The sequence below is a fragment of the Cheilinus undulatus genome, linkage group 18 (genome assembly GCF_018320785.1).
Source record: "Cheilinus undulatus linkage group 18, ASM1832078v1, whole genome shotgun sequence".
NCBI lineage: Eukaryota > Metazoa > Chordata > Actinopteri > Labriformes > Labridae > Cheilinus > Cheilinus undulatus.
In genome coordinates, this window is record NC_054882.1 from 11312293 (window position 1) to 11333426 (window position 21134).

Consider the following 21134-nt stretch of genomic DNA (forward strand, 5'->3'; position numbering starts at 1 on the left):
AGCTACAATACCTATAGTATGACTTTTTTTTTTAGCTGAACAAAACATAGTTTTTATTTTTTGTGAAAATGCATTTCTAACACAATTCAGCAAGGGTTTATTTTACTCAGAAATTCACAACATTCACACTGTTGGTCCTGTTTGGGGTCTTGCAGGGTTTGGAGTTGGAGCCAATAAAGAGAAAAGCAAGCCCTCACCCTCATATTCACAACTATGAGCAATTTAGAGTTACACAGAAACCCAACTTGCATGTTTTTAGTTATGGAGGAAGCCATAATACCTGGAGAGACCTCACTTATGCAAACTCTGCCCCACTTCGAACTGAACTAAGCAGTGAAGAGCACATACAGAGGTAGAGTCAACCCATTTGAGTATGGAAGTCAAAGTATCTTCTGCTTAAGGGTACCTAAAAAAGTTTAACTTTGAAAGACTGAGTTTTTCACTTAAGTGTTCAAATGATGCAGAGGTACTACCAATGTATAAATCTTTGAAGCATGCAATAACCTTATTGTGCCATTCTTGAAAAGCAGAGTCCTGAGAGGATGCTTTGAATAGATGGTTTGATGCAATGGGGCTTAGGAGAGAGAAGCTATCTAGCATTTTTAATATAATACAGAGAAACGAAAGTGTGGCACTTTGTATTGACAACCCTTAACACAAATCAGAGTAACATTTCAAACACAGATACGGATATTATCCATGTTATTATTAGTAGTAATGTTCCTGTCCCTGTCTGCCTGTTTTTCTCCCACCCCTGTCTATCCTACTAGCGCTTTCCAACCCCAGAGCGGCCTTGGCAGAGGGCTGTCAACATGAGTCTTGTTCAGCTTGAGATACCTGCCCCTTAAGGGAAGGTTTTTGTTGCCACTGTTACTGATTAGCATTGGTTTTTATTAAATATAGGCCACAACTGAGAGTAAAGTCTAGACCTGCCCTCTTTGTAAAGTTTTTTTCTTGGGTTGTGAATTGGTGCTATACAAATGGAGATTCATTGATTGATTAATGCACAACTATCTTTACTTTTTAAAAGCAAGCTAACAATTGTGATACAAAGTCATGGAAATATTCCTGTCAGACACTCCTGGTACCTTGTCATCTCCCTCGTTCCTTGTTTCTTGCCTGAGAGCAACAGAGAGGAAAATAGGAATGGGGCAATGGGGCAAAAACCACATTGAGCTGCAACGCTTGCATGCTATCAAGATGCTACAGTTGTTACTGATGTTCGCTCATGTTGCTTGTGCATAGGCCATGCAGGGAAAAAAGAGACAACCCTGCCCACTGTTTTTTAGGCATGTTGATGTGATATCAGGACTGCAATTCATGGAGAACCAGTGGATTTTCCTTACTGAATGGAAGACAAGGGACAGGAACAGAGGGAGTGGATGGATGGCTGAGGAAAGAAAGAGAGGGGAGCATTTTTGATGATGGTGCCTGACAAAAAGTCAGGGGTTCACCAAAGACACTACAGTGTTACAGCTGCTGGCTAATGACTTGAAATAAAAACAGCTAAACTCTGTTGCTAGAAAAGCTCATTGCTGTCTGTTTTGTGGTCGTAGGTGAGGGGAAAGCTGCAGCAGGAGCGCAGCTTCAAACAGGAAGCCTTCGAGCAGGTGGACAGACTGCAGAGCCAGGTGAACCACATGGAAGCAGCTCTCTCCAGGTGTACTCCTTCAACAGGTACAAATCAACACAGCTGGATGCAGCCTTCATGAGTCTCCCCGTATTCAGCCATTTTCCCCAGATAACTTTGTTTCTGAAGAGTTATTTCATTCTCTTTGAATGATTTCTCTTGGTGTTTTCTCTGCTGATTCCATCACAGGGCAGAGCAGGACATATTACACGCTGTCAGTCAGCAGATTGAGTGATGGGAGCCCCTCAGCAGGTACTGAACCCACCAGGCTCTCACCTCCATCTCAGAGCACTGAAGCGATAATCTGCTCTCAAATCAAACTTTTATTTCAAGCTGCTCATGTGGTGCAGAAGTTAAATAAAAGCCATCATGTTCTCCAGAAACTTGTAACTTTCAGTGATGAAATTTTAAATTCTATTACAGATCGTGTTTTCACCTTGCTGTGGAGAAGTTAAACTCTGTCTCTGTTCTATTTCTGGCTCAGGTTTACGCCGGGCCGCCCAGCAGTCCGCTCTGCAGCTTGGCAGCCTCACAAACGATGCCACGCTTCAGGACTTGGCTGCAGAGCAACGACAACAGAGAGCAGAAAGAGCCAGGAGCCATTCACACGCGAGAACGGAGAGACCTAAAGCAGTGAGTGAGCTGCAGAAACAGAGGAGTGGTTCAGAAAGTTTAACCTCCTGTTCGAAATGATGCATCTGTAGTAGAGATGTAGAAAACAAGAAAATATAACACCTGAGACTTTCACTGTGAGGATACTGTGATATGATGTAGACCGCTTGTCTTAGTCCTATTTGAGTTTGACAGGACTCGAGTCTGCCAGGTGTCGTGTATCTATAAATGCTGTTTTCTCCTTATTAGAGCTAGGAGATATGGTCCAATAATCAAATCCAAATATTTCTAGCTGAATGGTGAAACATTACATATATCTTGACTTTTTTGTAAGGAAATAAATAGTTGTCATAACACTAGACACATAAACACTGATGAGTCTAGAAAAAATTCAAACTGTGCCAAAACCTGTTTGATACTATAATAACTAACATAGAAGTCCTAGACACCCAATACTGTGCAGTCTTTTAATTTAGTTATAAAAAAATGTAAGACAGAATTGTAGGTTTTTGAGTTAATGCAATATACTGGTGCCCTATATAATGATCAAATCTCTACTATTTTAATGATCAGTGGTATCACAAAGTGCAAACACCTGATGATCTTTAGTCCTTTTTTAAAGATATATTTTAGGGCTTTTTATGCCTTTATTTTGGAGAGGAGGACAGAAGACAGAGTCAGAAACAGGGATTGGGGGAAAGGAGCAGCAGGCTAAACTTGAACCTGGGCTGCCCGCGTACATAACTGCTAGACCATCTTCACACTATTTAGTCCTGTTTTTCAACATGAGTGAGAGATTGTCCAAATTGCACAAATACGTTTAGAACGTTTGGAAAAGTGGGTGTAAAGAGTGAGGAACAAAGGAAACCCTCTTTATTCAAATGTTGCCAATTTAGACACTTTGCAGGAGCTTGCCTGCAATTTTTCATTGAAACAATAAAGTACTCAATACTGACCTCTAGGACTTGTATTTTAGTTGCTGTGGTACTGACTGGTGTGAAAATTGTTTAATGTTACTAATAAATGCTCCTAAATTAAGTTAACCTAAACGATCCCTCCCTAAACATTTCAAACAGATGATCTTGTATCTTCTAAAGCACTGATGCAGGGGTTCCTAAGGAAGTTACTTTATTCTCCCATATTTGTCTTGGCAGCCCACCCAGCAAAGGATAGCCACCCTGTGTTACAAACAAAAACATCTAAGACCCCTTGTATATTAAGTTCACTTAAAAATGGGCCTTTTTCACTTAAAGAAATGATTATTCTTAAATTTACAGTCAAAGAAGAGCAACTTTCCTGATTCCCACTGGCCTGGCTGTTAAAGGCTGGGACAAGTAAACATGATTTTTTAATTTAAATCCAAAGGCTTTATTATTGGCATGGAAATGTTAGCTTTCATTGCCAAAGCAAGTCAAAATGAAAAAGACAAATTTACACATTAAAATTCACAAATTCAAATATAAAAATGTACAAAATCAAAGATGTCAGGTTGGGAGATTGATTGTTGACTGAGCGGTTGTCTGAATGGTTGGCATTTTTAACTTTTGCATAATCCTCAGCAGTGTTGGGGTAATGGGTTACAGAGCTGTGTACTAGTGTGGGAACACTCTGTAAACCTGAGCACATTACTGTTAGTGGTTCTTATGGTGGACAATCTTTTTGCTAAACATTACGCCTGACATTTTTTCTTCCTATCTGAACATTTCACTCAGCAGTTTTCAGATTGAGGCAGCAGAAGCATATATTGTTATTTAAATTAAAAAAATCTATATTGATACAAACATATCCTCTTTCCCATTATCTTGATTTAAACTATATCAATATACATCTTTAAACTTGATATACTGCTCAGCCATATTTACAGGTCTGCTATCAAGATTATTCAGTCAGGTCACATTTTTTGCCAGCAGGGGGAGCTCTAAAGTTGTCATTGAGTTGTTTATTTCAGATAAGGTTTTTTTTTTAGTTACTTCCTCAATAGAAAAACATAGACACATTTGTACTGACAACTTATAAAAACTGTTGCTCAGCAGCTCAGCATTCATTTGGCTGTTTAATCAACTTTCATATCAAAGTTTAGGAGTGAATGTAAAAGCTTGACAGAAAAAAAATGTTGCTTTCATCAAATTTAAAATGGGCATTTAGTTTTACACAAATAACGAAATTTCTCACCTTTAATGTTAAAGTTTTTTTTTTAGAGTGGAATCAGAAATCAGAGTGAGTTTCAACATTTTGCAAATAACCACATCATATTTTTGTCATTTTTCAAAGCATCCCAACTTTTTAAGAAAATATGGTTGTTGTTTATACACAGGTTGTAGTTACTTTATCTCTACAGGAGGACAGTAGATTAAACATCTTTGTCCTTCTCGCTACATATTAACCAAAGTAATACAGTAACTCTTGTAATAAAAACTCTCATTAGTCCTCTCTGCCTCTGCTTTTCTTCCTTCCAGGATCCGGCTCGCCTGCGTGTCCTGACTGCTGAGACATCCTTACCAACCCTGTGAGATTCACCCTGCGGTATTTTAATAAGCAACACAGACTCGTTTAACAAGTTAGCTGCTGTTTGACATGCACAGCAGTCTGTTTTCTGCGCTCACAGATGAATGTTAACACTTTACTGAATCTCAGGATTCATTATCATGTTATTGCAGCGGCATGTGAAGAAAAGTCACAGTTTTTTATTTCTGATGTAAAGCTTTCTAAAGGTTCATCTCATTTTATTCATTGCGGTGTTTTATTAAAGTTTATTTGAGAACTGAATAAAAAAACAGTCATTACGCCAGACAGAGCAGTGCAGCACCAACACACAGCTCTGGTCAGTATCTCAGTCCCAAACCATAATTATTTATTTACGTCCGATTGATTTTACAGTTTTAAACTGCACATTTTCACAGTGTTTAATTCATGTAACCGAAAAATAAACATCAGCTTATTTGTGTTTTTACAGATTTCCTGTGACAAGTTCTTGTAAGTCATGTGTTTGACTCTCTTCCAGCATAGAGACATTGTAAAACTGACAGGTTAGCCCAGTATTGTCAAAAATTAGAATAGTAAGAAAAGGGTTTCTTTGATTTAAGACACGAGTCCTCGGTAAGACGGAATTTGACATTCTAATAATTTTGTATTTTAGCATGACGCAGGATTCAGTGAGATCTCGTGTGTTGGGAATCCTCACTGTGGGGTCATTGGCAGGTCGGCTGGTGTGTGAAGTCACGGTCTAGCTGAGTTGTCAAGTGTGTACGCAAGAGTGTTGTAGGATGAAAAATCTCGAGAAATTGTCTGCTGCGTCCCATGTTTTAAAAATTATATAGTATTTCTTATGTATATGCTGCGTAGCCCGCATGAGAAGGCTATAAACAAGTTGAGATCTGAAAATGTACTCGTTATCATAGGTGCAAAATGTAACTCATGGATCCATGTCCTCCAGGGCTTCCGTTCTTCAGATGTTTGCGGCATATTTTTCCCCAGGTACAAATTCACAACCCACTTTTAGGTCCAGACCCACCAATTGAGAAACACTGGTTTAACGCTCCTGTGAGGATCTACAGTTTGTAGATCTGGGGTTTATCATGGACAGCTAGTTTTTTGCATCGTTGGCTTTTATTCAATGTTAAGTCCTTTGAATGATTTTGAGAAGGTTACAGTATGCATTCTTTTATCATGATTCACCCTGTTTATTGTAATGCTCTTTATTTTGGTGCCAGCCAAGCCTCTTTCTTTCATCTTCAGCTTGTCCAGAATAGAGCAGCTCATCTATTAACTTGTAAAAGTAAATATGACCACATTTCCCCCATTTCAGCCTCTCCTCACTGGCTTCCAGTGCATTTTAGGATTGGTTTTAAAGTTTTCTTAATAACTTTGAGATCTTTAAACAGGCTGGCTCCTTCCTAACTGTCTGACCTTTATAACACCATAATTTATCACAGACATTCAGATCCACCAATCATCTACTTCTGACTGTCCCAAGGTCAATACAGTAGCTGTGCCAAAGCTCTGGAATGCTCTGCATCTTCATGTTCAGCTGTCCCCTTCACTGCCTGTTTTTAAATCAAGCTTAAAAATGCTTTTTATTCCCTAGCTTTTGGCTCTGTGAGAATTTGCTTTATATCCTCCCTGTTTTTATTGATTCTCTTATGTCCTCCTGTTTTTACATTGTTCCTCTTTTAAATCTGTTTTATATTTCTAGTGTAAATATGCTTTATAATTAAATTTGGATTTTTTTTTAGATTGGATTTTGGCGTCTCCTCTGGACGAAAAAGTACCTTTAAACACTATGCTGACTTTATCCTGTATATGTGAAAGCTATGTCTTAAAGTCCTCCTGCTTTATTTTAGGTTACCTGTATCCCTTATTGATCATTTTTTGCAGTGGAAATGTTTTTTATAAGGCGTCTCTGCAGCCACTGTAACTCATTTCATCTGAGAACCTGCAGCAACTCTAAAATCAAAAATACAGAAATCATCTGTTTTGTTGCTGATGGTCCTGTTTGCTTTTGGAGCTTATGAAAAGGCATCCTTAGTAAGTTTAGTCTTTTGGCCCGTCCCAGTCTCAGCTCTCTTGCAGCCCGGTGGTGTACAGGTATGACACGGTCCCGGCCTGAATCTGGAACGTCTGTCCCTGGATGTGGTGGTTGGAGATCTGCTGGCTGGTCTGGCTGATGGAGATGGGCTGGCTGCTCTGGTTGCTGATGTGAATGGCCTGACTGTGCTGCTCCCTGCCTGTCGTCTCCTGAGCGACAGACTGAACCGGCTGATGCATCAGCTGCAGCTGCTGCACGGGTCTCTGTGTGATCTGAAGGGGCTGCGTGGGGCCGTGATGAGCCTGCAGCTGCTCCATGGCTTCTTTACTCAGCGTGATCACATGCATCTGTTCTGGCTGCTGCGTCACCTGACCCTCCAGCATGCTTATCGTCTGGATGTGAGGATTCTGGTCAACAACGCCGCCCTGTGTGACCAGAGCCACGTTCTGTATGTTCCCTGATGACTGAGTGAGCAGGGTGAGTCTGGAGTGTGCCGATTCTGCCGTCTCCCCTTCTGTGGTGATGATGCTGATCTCCTGGTTCTGACCTGGCACAAAGTTGATGTTGTCCACGTCTGCGGTGACTACCAGCTGGATCTCCTGCTCTGAGGAGGAGGGAAGCTGGTACGGCTGCAGCTGTAGGATGTTTCGTACCTCCTCCTGCGGTGCTGCAGCGTCTGTTTCTGCGGCGTTTGATGAGGTTTCTGTAACTGCAGCTCTTTCCTTGTTGTGTGATTTGGTGTGTGTTCTCAGATTGTCCAGGCGGGTGAACGAGAGGCTGCAGAAGGAGCATGTGAAGGGTTTCTTTCCAGAGTGAGAGGCCACATGTCGGCGTCTGGCACTCGGGTCTGAGAAGGATTTGTTGCAGATGTTGCAGACGTACGGTTTCTCTCCTCTGCAAAATGGACACATTTATTTAACATTTGCTTTAAGATTGAAACCAGTTTTTTTATATTAGTCATGCACACCTCAGGTCTAGAGTCTATTTCTCACCTGTGGATTCTGATGTGAGTCTGCAGTGTACTCTTGGCTGTGAAACACTTCCCACAAATCTCACAGGTAAACGGCTTCTCACCTGTAGTCACACAATAACGCTGGTAGCTCAAATACTTTAAAACAACAATATGTAGGAATACAACTTGGAGCATTTTGGCAACCATCAGAGGTCCCTAAATGCAACTTAACTGTCGTAAGATACAGAGTGCTGAAGCCTCTACTCAAACTCTGGACTAGCTCTAGCCAAACACCAGCACTGGGGCTGGCTTGGTGGAAAAGGGGTAAAAGACAGCGTGGAATTTGTGGATAAAAAGACAGCAGCTAAGCCACCAAAGATGTTTTGAGAAGCCAAAGAACCATGTCAACCAACAGAGTTAAGCACACTTAAGCTAAAAGTTTGCATACAATTTTTGGTGCTTAGTTTTGTAAGCATTTTAAAACCAGCTTCAAGCATGAAAATTTTATAAAATTATCAAAAAAGAGCAAATTATACTGCTTCAGTATGTGACAGTGATGCTTGGTTATCCAAAGATGCATCAGCCTTAATCATAGTCAAGGAGGCTTGGCACCACACTGTCACATGATAAAACATATGTGAAAAAAATAGTGCATGGATATACAGCTGTGTTTAAGATTGGAGTCTAGAACTGCACCTAAAAATTTAAATTCATTAACCATCTCAATTTCTTCTCCCTGTACTGTCACTCTGTGTTTTGCTGGTTATATTGGGATTTTAATAGTCTTTTTCATGTTCAAAGTGAGTTTATTTTGACCAATCCACTTACATACTCCGTCCATATATTATGATAATCTCTCAATTGCCTTGTTTGGTGTCTGCTGAAGTGTATAAGACTGTATCATCAGCATAGAGCAGACAACCAGCAACCAGACAACTTTCAGGCAGATCATTAATAAGAAGGCTAAAATTCAAAAGCCTTACAATGATCCTTGGTGTATACCCATTTTATCTGTCGAAGGAAAGACATTGTTTGAGTCGATCTTTAAACATCACTCTTGTTACTATAAATAAGAAGCCATTTAATTAAAAGCTTGTTGGGAAAAACACCTTTTTCAAGTCAAGGAGCACCACAACAAGGACATTTCCCCTGACCCCACAGAACATTTTGCATTTTCTACAAAAAAAAAAGCTGCTGTTCCTGCGGATTGTTAATGTCAAAAGCTAAACTGTTCAGGGTATAAAAGATTTGATTTGATTGATTCTAACATAAATGATCAACCAGTTGTTCTGTCCCCACTTTTTCCACAACTTTAGACAGCACAGGAAGATTCAAAATTGGTCAATATTGCAGACCTGCTCTTGGTCTCCTGAGTATGTATATATCCATATATTTGTATGCAAGCATAAACATAATTTGGGTAGATGACTTTCTCAATCAGGTAAAGCTGATAAACAGACAATGAAGATGCATGACAAAATAGTTCCTGTGAGAGAACTGTGGCTCACTTCTTAAGTTACAATGAGTTATGAGCAAGAAATAGTTGTAGATTCATTGAAACTTTGTCAGACTTTACCTGTGTGAGTTCTCAGGTGTTGTTTCAGCTGAGCTGTGTCCAAAAACTTGTGATGACACTGAGCACATTCAGGTAGAGATTTACCTTTACCAGAGACAGAGAAGACATTATCGAAAAAACGTTCACTTCACAGATAATCTGCTGCTTTTAAAGTGACTCATTCTCACCTGTATGAACTTTATAATGACTTCTAAGCTGCCTTTTCTGAGTGAACGTCTTCCCACATTTATCACAGCTGAAAGATTTCTCTTCTGAGGATGCAGAGAAAGAGAAGTTTAGTAGAGGAGTAATGAACAAGCACAAGGGTTGAGCTTTTTTAGATGTTGCATCATATACTTCCTCTTAATTCATGCATTTTTTGGCAAAACAGTCATTAAACAAAAATGATTTGCACTTTGCTAATTTCATCAGATCATACCTTCGTGGAGGTTCATGTGCTCTTGCAGGGAGTTTTTAGTAGAGAGCGCTTTGGAGCAGATCGTACAAACAAAAGGTTTCTCTCCAGTGTGCATGCGCTGGTGGACCAGCATGGTGTGCTTCTGGGTGAAACACTTCCCACAAACCGGGCATCGAAAAGGCTTCTCTCCTAGAGAAAAAGGAAAATACAGTGAAAAAAATGATAGATTTAGAGGGATGGGAGGTACTGTATGATGATGGGCCTGGTTTACGTTGATCATCCAACATTTTTTTTCCAATCCAAACAAACACATGAGTTTCATTCTTTAGTTTTGCTTATTGAACCATACCAACCTTTAATTCAGTCTCAGTGATCATGTTATTTATTTATTTAGGCCCTTTGACTTGGCTTGCCTGTCTTTTTTGGGACTTAAGACCTCTTTGTTACTTGCAAAACACTGATTTTGTCCCACCTCTGAAAATTAATAAGCACTGGATTTAACATGTCAGATTACCTGTATGAGTCCTCTGGTGGACCTTTAAGAAGAGTGGGTTTTTGAACATTTTGCCACACTCCTCACATGGGTACTCTGTGTTTGGGTATTTCCTCTTCCTGCCTCTCTTCCCAGGCTCTTTGTTTTCTGCTGTGTCACTTCCCACCTTGTAGCTCTCGAATTTTACCGGGGGTCTGATCTTACGTTTGCTCAGCCGGCTCTGATTGACTCCTGGGTTATAATCTGGATCGTCTTCATTAGGCTGTGGCTCAGTCACAACATCACAGTCCACATCTCCATCCTGCACCTCCTCCATGTACTCCTGTGGATCACGTCTCCCTTCTGTATCTAATACCGGTACATTTATGACCTTCCTTGGTCTTCCTCTTTTGCGTTTAAGATTTGGCTCCTTAGGTTTGAGGCTCTTTTCAGCTTCAGGAGCTGCAGCAGAAGGTGAGAGTTCAGCGAGACCTTTGACAAGTTCGTTGACCTTCATAAGACGAGCCGTGACCAGGAGCTGCTCCAAAGCGCTCTCCTCCACAGACACCTGAGCGCTGTAGATGAAATCCAGAACAGCTGCAAACATCTTAGCTGCCATACCATCCAGCCTGAAGGTGGACTGAGCAGACATCTGATCTCCTGCTGTGAACATGAGGGAGAAGAACTCGCTGCTGGCTGCCAGCAGGGCTTTGTGCGCCTTGAATTGCTTGTCCTCTACGACAAGAGTGATGTCGCAGAGCAGGTCTTTTTTCCTGAGCTTGTCGAACTTACTCAGGATGCTCTGTTTATGTGAATCTGAATGGAGGTCCATGACAGTAGGGGTCCTGGATGTTACTTCTTGAGACATCTTTACTCCTTAAATGATCAGCTCTGCTCCTGCAGACACATTCAGAAAAAAAAAATACATGTGTTTGAATATTGTATCAACACAGTCCCCGTTTTTTCATGTAATCTGTTAGTGTTAAGTTAATTATTATTATTATTTTGACACTAATAACTTATTTTAGCCTTTATGACTGGATTTTTTGTTTTTACCATTTCCAGACAGTAAATACAATAAACGACAACTTGATCGATATGAAAACTAGAATATCAACAGATAATATTACTATTGTTTTTAACATTATATTTTATATTTCTTCATGAGCTCAGTGTAGTTTCTTAAGCTAAGTATTTAGTCATGTGAAAGCATGTCAGCTTTATTTACCTATTTACATATTTCATTCACTGAGAAAAATGAAAGGAGTCTAAAGAAAATGAAAAAAATCCCCCTTACTTTAGCAGTTAAAGTAAATCAAGTAAGAACCCAGAAAATTAACCCTCACTGTATGAAAATGTTAAATTTCATAAATTTAGCATCAGAAACACGAATGATATATCGATTAATTTATTACTTCAGACCTTAGGTTTGTCAAATATGATCGTTGTTTTTTTACTCTATCTTAACAACAGCTTTACGGGTTTCTTTTTACCGTTTTTTACTTGCCACCACATTTAGACAAAGTTTTCCTCAGTAACGGTCAGTCTCAGTGTTGCACATAAACCTGTGTAGTAATGAAAACCATTTCTGTTAGCAAGCAGGCTAACAAACAATGCACTCACTGCTAGCTTGAAGCAGCTCGAAGCTAGTCGGGACAACAAAGCGTGAGACTGGAGTATTTTGGAAAACTAACTTTAGACCAGTTAAACTTATATTTGTAGAAGGACCCGAGCCATTTAAAGCCACACAATAAACAGCGGTGCAATTTAAAATAGTGAGCTTTTAGGACCTTACCTTCCACTGGCGTTGGACGGAGACGTAAAAGTGAAACGAGCTATCGCGAGAGGGGGGCGTCTGACGAGATCCAAGCAGTTGATCTGAATACGCTGCGGATCATCATGCGGACATACGTTCAGTTATGTAGTATACAGCCATATGCTTTGTAGATCAACTATTTACTCCAGGAAACAGACATTTAGTGATCCATATTTTTCTTTTAATCGTTAAAAATGATCACAACCAGCCTAATTAAAGCAACAATCTGTGAAGATCAGTCAGTTTTCTTACAGTTGGAATAACACTTGTTTAATTTGACGTGTTTTGCTGAGAAGACTGCCCCCAGGACTTGCAAGTTCTCTCATGACAGTAGAAACAACAACCCACTGACAGATCTGTGTGCAGTGACAGCAGCACACATCGCTTCATAAAAGGTAGGTTTCATTACATTTTGAGGTGCTTTCGCTGTATTTTAAGAATATGTCAACCACAAGACGTGTGCCAACACGAAATCGATTTATCCACCTGAATCATTTTAACTTTACACAGCAGTGTCTGTACTTTATCAAAGGGTTATCAAACTCTCTGCACCTACATTACATCAAATGTCATCTTGGTTTTACTCGGCAGTCTTTGAATACATTGTAATCAGTGTCAATGAACTGATTATTCCTTAATGCAAAAGAACATGGTGGGAATGCCTATGACTAAACTAAAAAGGATGAACAAAACTACCTGCTAACTTTCAACCATCTTATCCTGTGCACATTCTTTCTCTGTACAGAATAGATGTTTTCTAGAGCTGCACCGACTGAGAGAATTTGGTCATTACTGACACAAATGTTTATTTCTGTGCAAATATTTTATCTAATGTTTGACTGAAAAAAAAAACATCAGTTTGCCCAACCAATTTCTTCTGCCCTATTAAAAAACTCTTGATTGGGCAGTTTAATGAACAACATACTAACACTATATTAATGGGACAGGTCTTAGAAGAAGTGCAGAGCTATAGTGTAACTGTCTCTAGATTGATATTATAATGATCAGCTTACATTACAGTATGTATCATGGCATTATGTATTCATGTATGATTTTATAGTTCAAATTCTCTGTCAGGCTCTACAGAAAAACTTAACTTTCTTCCTCTAAATGCTTCATTTCTTGGTGTCAAGCAAGAGAAGCCAAAAGCACATAGCACCCTCTGCTGTTTAACAATGAGTATTGCAGTACACATTTTATTCAATGATTTAAATTGTCTTTATTTGTACTGATTTGAAATTGCAACGTGAGTAGGGATGCACAATATAGGTCCTTTGCAGATAACGTGACACAGCAGAGAACAACTGTTGGGCCAAGAAGGGCTTTGTAAAGAGAGAAATGCTGCCAAAAAGGCCATGTTCTGCTTGGTGTACAACTACGCCAAGCATTCAAAGTGCGCAAAATAAAAACATTATTAATTCTTAAGCTACTTTATACTCAGGCAAGATAATAAGTAAAAAAAAAAAAAAAAAAAAAAAAACCTCAGAGAAACAACAGCAGGTTGGAATTTAAAAGAGCCTCTGTCTAGAGCCTGGGCGAGCAGCATCAGCGCTCATGGTCAGTCAACACAAAGTGGTCTGGTTTGGTTCAGTACAGTTCTGTCAAAGTACAGTTCATTAAACTTTGCTCATGCCTCGTTTCTTCAGCTGATGTCCATCCAGTCTCACTCATTAAAGGAAATCCATGTCTTTTCAGAGACCCAGATCATTTGACTCAGCTCAGCAGAGTTAGTTGCTCTTCATTTGGAACCAGTTTGGCTTCTTAAATGTGGATTCAATAACAGCAAAGGATGGGGGCAAGGAAACTGGAGCTCTAACAGGAGATAGCTTTAGTGGCTACTCGGTCCTTCACCCCGTTCGGTTGATAGTATATCACTGTTCCGATTAAAAGCATGATTGTGACAAAATGAGTAATTTGTGCATGTTAAAGGGGCTCAGCTAGCCTCTTTGCTCAGTCCAAGCCTCCTGTCTCCCTTCATCTGACTAAACGGCATAAGGGAGTCTGCAGGACTGTGAGTATGTGATATGGATCACTCCAAGCCAGGTAAATCTGTAAAAAAAAAAAATTGCTGATGATAATTACAGCCTACAGGCCCATTTAGAGGTGTTCTTCCATTCCCATTCATTCCCATTGGCTGTCTCCAACTTCCTGACCCCTAATGGACATTCAGGATCACATAATTGCAAACAGCCTGTTGGGAACATGATATCGATAACCCAGATACAAACATTACCTCCAAGATTTACAGTCAATATATCAGCTGTGAGCATGATTAAGTTCTTAGGAGGCAGGATTGGCAAACCTGTGTCAGCCAAAGTCTTCGTTCATTCTCGTTCCTTAAACTTAAAAGTGTGTGCTACTGACTTAAGTTTGTTTCTTTGTTCATCCTTCAACTTTAAAGTGTGTTTAAAGGACTATTTCTATATGCAAGTATCGATATTGCCTAAATCCAACTTTCCTGCTTGAGTTTATTTTACATGTTACACTGACTATGATAAAGTGTTGTAGATTTGACTTGATTGATTTGACTTGATGCCAAGACTTGATACCTTCAAGATTAGAGGGAATAGTAACACAGAACAATGCAGCATTGATATCTCCCTGTGTCTGCGTGTCCCAGTTTACAACATCTGTTATGTAATATATTATTACAATGACAGGCTGTTGGACTGTACAGTGCTTTGTGTAATTGATCCTTGGACTGTGCTGTCAGTTAAGGTGAACATAAAGGTTAGTAACTGGATTATAGTTTAAGATTAAAGGTTGTTCAGCAGCATTCAGGCTGCATTTGACACAACTCTCTCGGTCTCGTTTACCTCCAGTCTGGTCCGCTCAGGATGAAAAGTGTGAGGATCGCAGTGGTGGGAGCAGGCGTGGTCGGCTTCTCCACCGCTGTCTGCATCGCTGAGGCTCTCCCTTACTGCTCTGTCACCCTGCTGGCTGAGAAGTTCAGTCCGGACACCACGAGTGATGGAGCTGCAGGAATCCTGTATCCTGGAACGTCCCCAGGTATGATCTCTAGGAAAATGCCTTACATATATAAAAGGGAAAACTCACTGCACAGCATTTCAATATTATGCAAGTTTATAGTCACACATTAGTTTTGCATGTTTGAAATGAATGTTTTTGCATTTTTAATCAGATATTCCCTTGGAAAGACAAAGGCGCTGGTTCAAGGACAGCTTTGATCACCTGTTGGCTATTGCTCAATCCCAACACTCACCTGAGGCTGGGGTTATGATCAGCTCTGGGTATCAGCTTTTATTCAAGGCTATATAAACATTCAGCCAGACAGTATTGTGAAAGATCTCCCTGTAACAAGTGATTTTTATTTTCTCTCTCCAGCTGGCAGATTTTCAAGGAGGTTCCAGTTGATAAGAAGCCCCATTTTTCAGAGCTTTTGATTGGATTTAGGTTCATGACCGATGAGGAATTGAAAAGGTTTCCAGATCACAAGTTTGGCCAGGCGTTCACCACTGTGAAGTGCGAATGTTCCACCTACCTGCCTTGGCTTGAGAAGAGGTTAGTTTAAATTTTCAACAGAGTTTAAACTGCTACGAAGCTTGAATATTTTTGTTTTCACAGAAGTAAAAGTGAACGGTTGAGTTAAAGAGGGTCTTTGTTTTTGCAGATTCAGAAAAGCTGGCGGTCAGGTCCAAAAAAAGAAGGTCAACAGTCTCCAGGAGCTGAGTAGTGGCTTTGATATCATTGTAAATTGCTCTGGTCTGGGCTCTAAAACGCTGGTGGGCGACTCTGAGGTGTACCCAGTCAGAGGCCAGATCCTCAAAGTGGAGGCCCCCTGGTTGAAGCATTTCATCAGAGATGGAGATGGAAAGACCTACATCTACCCTGGCATCCAATCTGTCACCATCGGTGGCACTAGACAGCAGCACGACTGGAGATTAAACGTGGACCAAGAAGACTCGAAGGGCATCCTGGAGCGCTGCTGCAGGCTGGAGCCGTCGCTCAGCAAAGCCAAAATCCTCAGTGAGTGGGTGGGGCTGAGGCCCGGCAGGAAGAGCCCGAGGGTGGAGAGGGAAGTGGTGCAGCTGCAGAGTCGCAGGGTGCCGGTGGTGCACAACTACGGCCACGGAGGCTGGGGAGTCACCCTCGCCTGGGGAACCGCACAGGATGCTCTGGGGCTGGTCTGGCAGTGCCTCCACGATATGAAGCTGCAGGCAAAACTGTGAACTTAATCGCCTCATTGATTGATGATAACACTTTGGAAAGAAGAAAAGATTGAGATTATAAACACTAACTAATAAACATGACATCAGACCTTCAGATATGCAACAGGTCTGATTAAATTGCACTATGTAGATAGAGAAACTGGTAATGACTGTTAATTTCTCAGGAGAAAATGTGGTAAGAGAGACTCATCTCATTCCTACTTGAAGCTGCCAACAAGAGTTGCCTTCATGCACCAAGATATAGGCCCAATCCCATTTCTCCCCTTAACCCTCAATCTTACCCTCAAGCTCAGCCCTTAAGCTCAACTCTCGAGAGTATTGGGACAGCCCTCGCACTTTGCGGGATCGCGCATTTAGAGACTGAAGGTTAAGATTGAGGGTTAATGGGGGAATTGGGATTGGGCCTTACAGTCAGATCATTCTAAGTGAAACACGTGAAAGTTTATAGAAGAGAGAAAAGAAAAGATCAACAGCCTGCCAGCATTTTGAAAAATGCACTTATGAAATGAAAACTTTATTATTTTAATGAATAAACAAAAAAATTTAAGCACATAAATTACTGATATTAATGTGAAATAGACATAGTTTACATGTTAGAAAATGCTTGCTGGGTATAAAACTACTGGTCAACTGCTACACAGCTAAAGTTTTTCCTTCCAAAAAGTGCAAATTAAAGTTCTGAGGACTGCTGACATTTTTGTGTCAACTACATCATATCTAGGACTTTCCAGTGCTTCAGGATTGCTGTCACAATATTTAGTTTGATAACCGATGATGCAAAATGTTTTGCCCAAGCTGCAACCTCAAAGGCTGAAAAATGAGGCCAACGCTGAAGTGCAAAAACCTGCAGCTCCTCAAGTGTCCACCAGAGGCTGTCTGCAGAAGCACCGGGAGTCAGATAAGGTGCTTTTGACCACAGGAACCAGGGTCTACATTTAGTTATGGTGTAGGAGATGTACTCCTTATAGAGTCCCTGCTCGGGGAAGGTCTGCAGTGATGAATGTTTTTTATGGGTAACTAGGTCAATGACTCTGCCATCGACTCTCCACCCAAATCACTGGCATTCTGTTGATTGACAAACATTTCTCTGTGGCCCCGGTCAGATTAAGAGCTGACGCCTTTCATAGGAGGGCAGAAACATCTTCAACAACCTTAACCGAGTCTACTCGCCCCGTTAAAGTCATGCTTTAGATAACCTAGATGACTGAAAATCTACAGACAATTGATTGTATTATAACAATGTAATAGACTGTCAGTATTAATCCTGGTAAATTAATGCCAATAATTGGTGCTTTTTTTTTTCAATCACATGCTTAATTGTCCCTCTCAGCATGCTTTGGTTAAGCCAATGGGATGTCTCCTTGCAGCCACTGCTCCTTAATTTCTCAGTTTAAAAAAACTCAAGACAGCTCAGTGGACAAGTCAGGTCTTCTGCATGGACATTCATCTTTTTACTGTTCCCTTGTTTCCTTTGCAGTCATATCAAGTTCATTTTTTCAAGGCTAAGCTCATGTCATACTCTTTGATCTAACTGAAGTTTCTTTTTCTACAGACCAAAAATAAGGTCTTTATTCAAAAAAAGAAGTCAAATACCCTGAATTAATACCTTTAAAAGACGGTACATACATCCAAAACTAAATGCAAAACGGTGCGGCAAAAAGGGGGATACTAACTATTAGAGATTTATCATCATTAAAAATGTCATAGTTTGATAACCCTGACAGGTTACAGAAACTGTCAGTCCCCTGATCTTCATTTCAATACAGCCAAACAGAAATTAAAAAATATTTAACTCACAAAGAACAGAATTCAAATTAAAACTACAAACACAGTTTAAGCTTAAAAAAACCCTGGCATCTACATTAGTTCTGTTGAAAATCAGATCCTTAGCATCTAAATCTCTATTAGTTAGAGAGTAATATTTACTTCCTAAAACCTGTATGATTTGCTTTGTCTTCTTGGGACAGTAGACCCTGGTGGAAATGCAGAAAACAGTGGCTTACAGCAGTCTTTCTCAACAAGGGGGTCTTCACAATGCTTTATATACAACCACGAATGAACATGAATACAAATAACCAAAATCCCCTCCTATGCTCTGAAATCACAGTGTTGGGGTCATGCAGGGTTTTTTTTCCACTTTTGCAGGTGTGAGAAAAACATTAAAGCGTGTTTTTAAGGTCAACACGACCACATCGCATTTCGTTCATGGCATTTAAATAGTTGTACCAGGGGGCTGAGAAATTTATCTCATATGTTTATTACTGCATAAACAGTCATGCAGATGGAAAATGTTTTTTATTATTATTTTTGACAGGGGTGACTTGAGATCTTTCAAAATTTTTAAGGGAAAGGGTTGAAAAATGCCGGGTTACAGGAACTGCTTGGTTCCTTTCAGAGAAGTTCCAGGAACTTGAAGTTCTGGGTACCTTTCTTACCTTTGATCAAAAAGAACCTTTAAATAGTCCCTGTTAAAATGCTGATTTTCACAGCAGAGATAATCATGTGTGCACTGATCAGAGGATGAGCCGTTTTATAACTTGTCAGTTTTGGTTTTAAGAAGGACTTGAGTTATGCACAATCAGGAGCATGACTGATAGGACTGCAGGCCAGCAGATGTTTGTCAGGAGGCTTAAAAGCAGTTACCTCTGTTATGAGGTTAACCAAAAGTTATTTTGAAACAGCATTTTCAATATGGCGACCTCTGTGGCTTCAGAAACCTTTTACCGTAACCCACGTCACTCAGGCTTCATCCAGTACGTTCTAGTCTATGGTTTTTATTTGACACTGTTAGAAAAGAACTTGTGTTACAAGTAACACTGAACCTGTCTGATATGTTATGATCTTTTCAAGTGTCCGAGTAAGCCAGCCTTTCAAAAAGCAGTCTGTAATAGTCAGACGTGATTATGTATTGAGAATGCTAATCTCACTGTAGCTGACATAGTTAAGTTTTAAGGAGATAGATGCATTACTTATTAACTGAACTGTTTCTGAATGACTGACTTGCTTCAGTATTCAGTGAGATAAAATAATACGTTCTTAAAAATGTTAAAAGTTTGTCAAAATATTCAATACTTTGCTTATTTTTCATAGTGTTTCAAATGATTCACTCTGTTATTTCAGTGACTGTTAGTTTCAAATTGTAGCAAGCTATAAGACAGGAGTATGGAGAGTAATGAATTCATCATAAAAGTTCTTGCATGCTGTCTAAATAACATCAAAAATAGCTAACATTTCTGTCTGCTTGTTCTTGTGCAATTTGGACAGTGTGCTGGAGTTTTCTTGCAGATTTTTGGTATTAAAAACAAGAAATTGTTATATATTTGATGACAAGGACTTTTTCTGTTGTTGTTACAGTATAAAAACAGGCATCAATATTATTTTATTTCTACCAGTTTGACGTTGAACTTCAAGAGGCAGGTGTTGTGAAAACCTGACAGTAATCCAGCTACATTTGCAACCTCTGAAAATTAATTTTCAAAGCACATTTAAAAACCTCAGAACTGACATTAAGAAATGATGAGTGAATTGAAAAAGAGCAGTTATAGTTTAACTTTTAAACACTGTAGACAAAAACATGGTTATTAGTTGGTTATTAATTCAAACACATCTGTAACAGACTGCAGAGTTCTTTCAGGTCCATATCTGCTGCTAAAGTCTTTCCTCCACCAGGGAACCCAGATTCACAGAGTTTATCAATGTCTTCTTATTCCTCTGTAGTTTCAGTCTGCGAGCTTCAGAGCTGGCAGAGACTGAGAAAGTCCTCTTTTCCTCTGATGTGATGTGGTCTGTGAGTTTGTTTATATCAGTGCTCTGTGTTGTTCTGGGCTCTGCTTGTGGCTGTGATGAAGAAGATGTAGTTAAAGGAGGACTGGATCTTCCTGTTGGCAGCTGCAGATGTATGCTCTGTGTTTTTTCTGCTTCCTTGGGTGCAGAATTTATAAATGTGTTCAGAGTGCTGCACTCAGCTTTACATGACAAGGTTGAAAACATGACCTCACTCTGTTTTTTAAGATCTACTTTGTGCTGTTTGCTCTGCCTGATTCTCAGGGACTGATTCCAGAGTCTGGGGTGGATGGTCAGGGAGAGGCTCCGCCTCAGCATCCCTGGTGATGGGATTCTTCTGAGCTCCATGCAGCTCTGACTTCTGCCGATGGCTCCACTGGGATGATGACCTTTAGGTAGGCTTAGGAGGCTTAATCTGCTCTTAGGGGGCCTTAGTGGTGGTGAGAAGCAGGGCAGACATGCTGGTTTACGTTGGACTGAAGTCTTACTCGAGCAGGTGGAGGTCAGGGCTTTAGGGGGGACAGGGTTCTCTGGGGATGGGAGGTGGTTGGACTCAAAACCGGAGGAGGACCGGCTCATGGATGATGTCTTTTTGTCCCTTCCTGAAATAAACAAGTGAAGTGTGTGCACATGATGGATTTGTCTTAAAGAGAAATGTCACAGCAGTGTTATGAGTGTTGGAGAATTGTGGAAAGGATGGCCAAGAGTTGAAATCTAAATATGCGTAGAGAAATGAACGATGCATGAAAGAAAAGAAGGAAGCAGCCGAGTCAGGTAAAGCATGGAGCCGTTTATTCCTCACGCTCAACCGGAACAGAAGCACACTTCAGAAAATGCTCAGACTTCAGACCTTCCTCAGTTTGTTAAAGGTAGTCCTAAGCCTGCATTTTAGTGCATTTACATTTTTACAAAATGCCATTTTAACAATTATACTATGAAGTAAATATTTAGATTCCTCTGCTTTTGCAGTTTTCAGGCACATGATAAAATATTGTGCAACATTATATTTTACTGGACTAAAAAAATATACACACAAACAGCAAAATCTTAAGAGAAATACACGCTGTACAAGTGTGGCTGACTGGACTCTCACCACGATGCTTCAACATTCACAAGAACCTCATTTACAGTAAGCACGACAGCGCATTCTGACAACTTAGGCTGAGGCCTGAACACAACAA

General features: G+C 40.2%; 4 protein-coding genes across 8 annotated transcripts in view; 2 read left to right on the plus strand and 2 right to left on the minus strand.

The window, feature by feature from the left end:
• The window catches only part of LOC121525849 (coiled-coil domain-containing protein 162-like), a 24592-nt gene extending 19756 nt beyond the window's left edge, over positions 1–4836 (plus strand). Inside the window, exons 19-22 of the mRNA XM_041812018.1 lie at positions 1557–1677; positions 1820–1882; positions 2115–2263; positions 4699–4836. Coding sequence (XP_041667952.1) covers positions 1557–1677; positions 1820–1882; positions 2115–2263; positions 4699–4752 — 387 coding nt within the window. The 3' untranslated portion in view covers positions 4753–4836. The remainder of the gene's footprint in view (positions 1–1556; positions 1678–1819; positions 1883–2114; positions 2264–4698) is intronic.
• On the minus strand, positions 2902–11978 carry zbtb24 (zinc finger and BTB domain containing 24). Of its 4 annotated transcripts, none has more exons than XM_041812026.1 (7): positions 11960–11978; positions 10207–11061; positions 9714–9881; positions 9463–9546; positions 9296–9379; positions 7760–7841; positions 2902–7661 (listed from the first exon to the last, which is right to left on the minus strand). In XM_041812026.1, exons 2-7 carry the CDS (start codon positions 11030–11032, stop codon positions 6797–6799), a joined length of 2109 nt encoding a protein of 702 aa, XP_041667960.1. In that variant the 5' UTR covers positions 11033–11061; positions 11960–11978; the 3' UTR covers positions 2902–6796. The 4 variants fall into 4 exon arrangements, with proteins under 4 accessions (XP_041667960.1, XP_041667961.1, XP_041667962.1 ...); XM_041812027.1 differs by lacking the exon at positions 11960–11978 and adding an exon at positions 11788–11874; XM_041812028.1 differs by lacking the exon at positions 11960–11978 and adding an exon at positions 11658–11731 and having other exon boundaries at positions 9463–9543.
• A 94-nt stretch (positions 11979–12072) lies between these two features.
• ddo (D-aspartate oxidase) lies at positions 12073–16170 on the plus strand. Its single transcript, XM_041812043.1, has 5 exons — positions 12073–12375; positions 14803–14989; positions 15123–15231; positions 15326–15502; positions 15612–16170. Exons 2-5 carry the CDS (start codon positions 14818–14820, stop codon positions 16168–16170), a joined length of 1017 nt encoding a protein of 338 aa, XP_041667977.1. The 5' UTR covers positions 12073–12375; positions 14803–14817.
• Positions 16171–19817: 3647 nt separating this feature from the next.
• The window catches only part of LOC121525846 (SAM and SH3 domain-containing protein 1-like), a 66007-nt gene continuing 64690 nt past the window's right edge, over positions 19818–21134 (minus strand). For both annotated transcript variants that reach the window (XM_041812010.1, XM_041812011.1), the window contains exon 18: positions 19818–20555. In XM_041812010.1, the coding sequence (XP_041667944.1) occupies positions 19819–20555 (737 nt within the window). In that variant the 3' untranslated portion in view covers position 19818. The remainder of the gene's footprint in view (positions 20556–21134) is intronic.

Coding starts and splice junctions, on each gene's coding strand:
- ddo (XM_041812043.1), top strand. CDS start 14,818: ATGAAAAGTGTGAGGATCGCAGTGGTGGGAGCAGGCGTGGTCGGCTTC. Junction 14,990..15,122: donor GTATCCTGGAACGTCCCCAG/GTATGATCTCTA, acceptor ATTTTTAATCAG/ATATTCCCTTGGAAAGACAA. Junction 15,503..15,611: donor CTGCCTTGGCTTGAGAAGAG/GTTAGTTTAAAT, acceptor TTGTTTTTGCAG/ATTCAGAAAAGCTGGCGGTC.
- zbtb24 (XM_041812026.1), bottom strand. CDS start 11,032: ATGTCTCAAGAAGTAACATCCAGGACCCCTACTGTCATGGACCTCCAT. Junction 9,380..9,462: donor TCATTATAAAGTTCATACAG/GTGAGAATGAGT, acceptor TCTCTGGTAAAG/GTAAATCTCTACCTGAATGT. Junction 7,842..9,295: donor ACACCTGAGAACTCACACAG/GTAAAGTCTGAC, acceptor GTGTGACTACAG/GTGAGAAGCCGTTTACCTGT.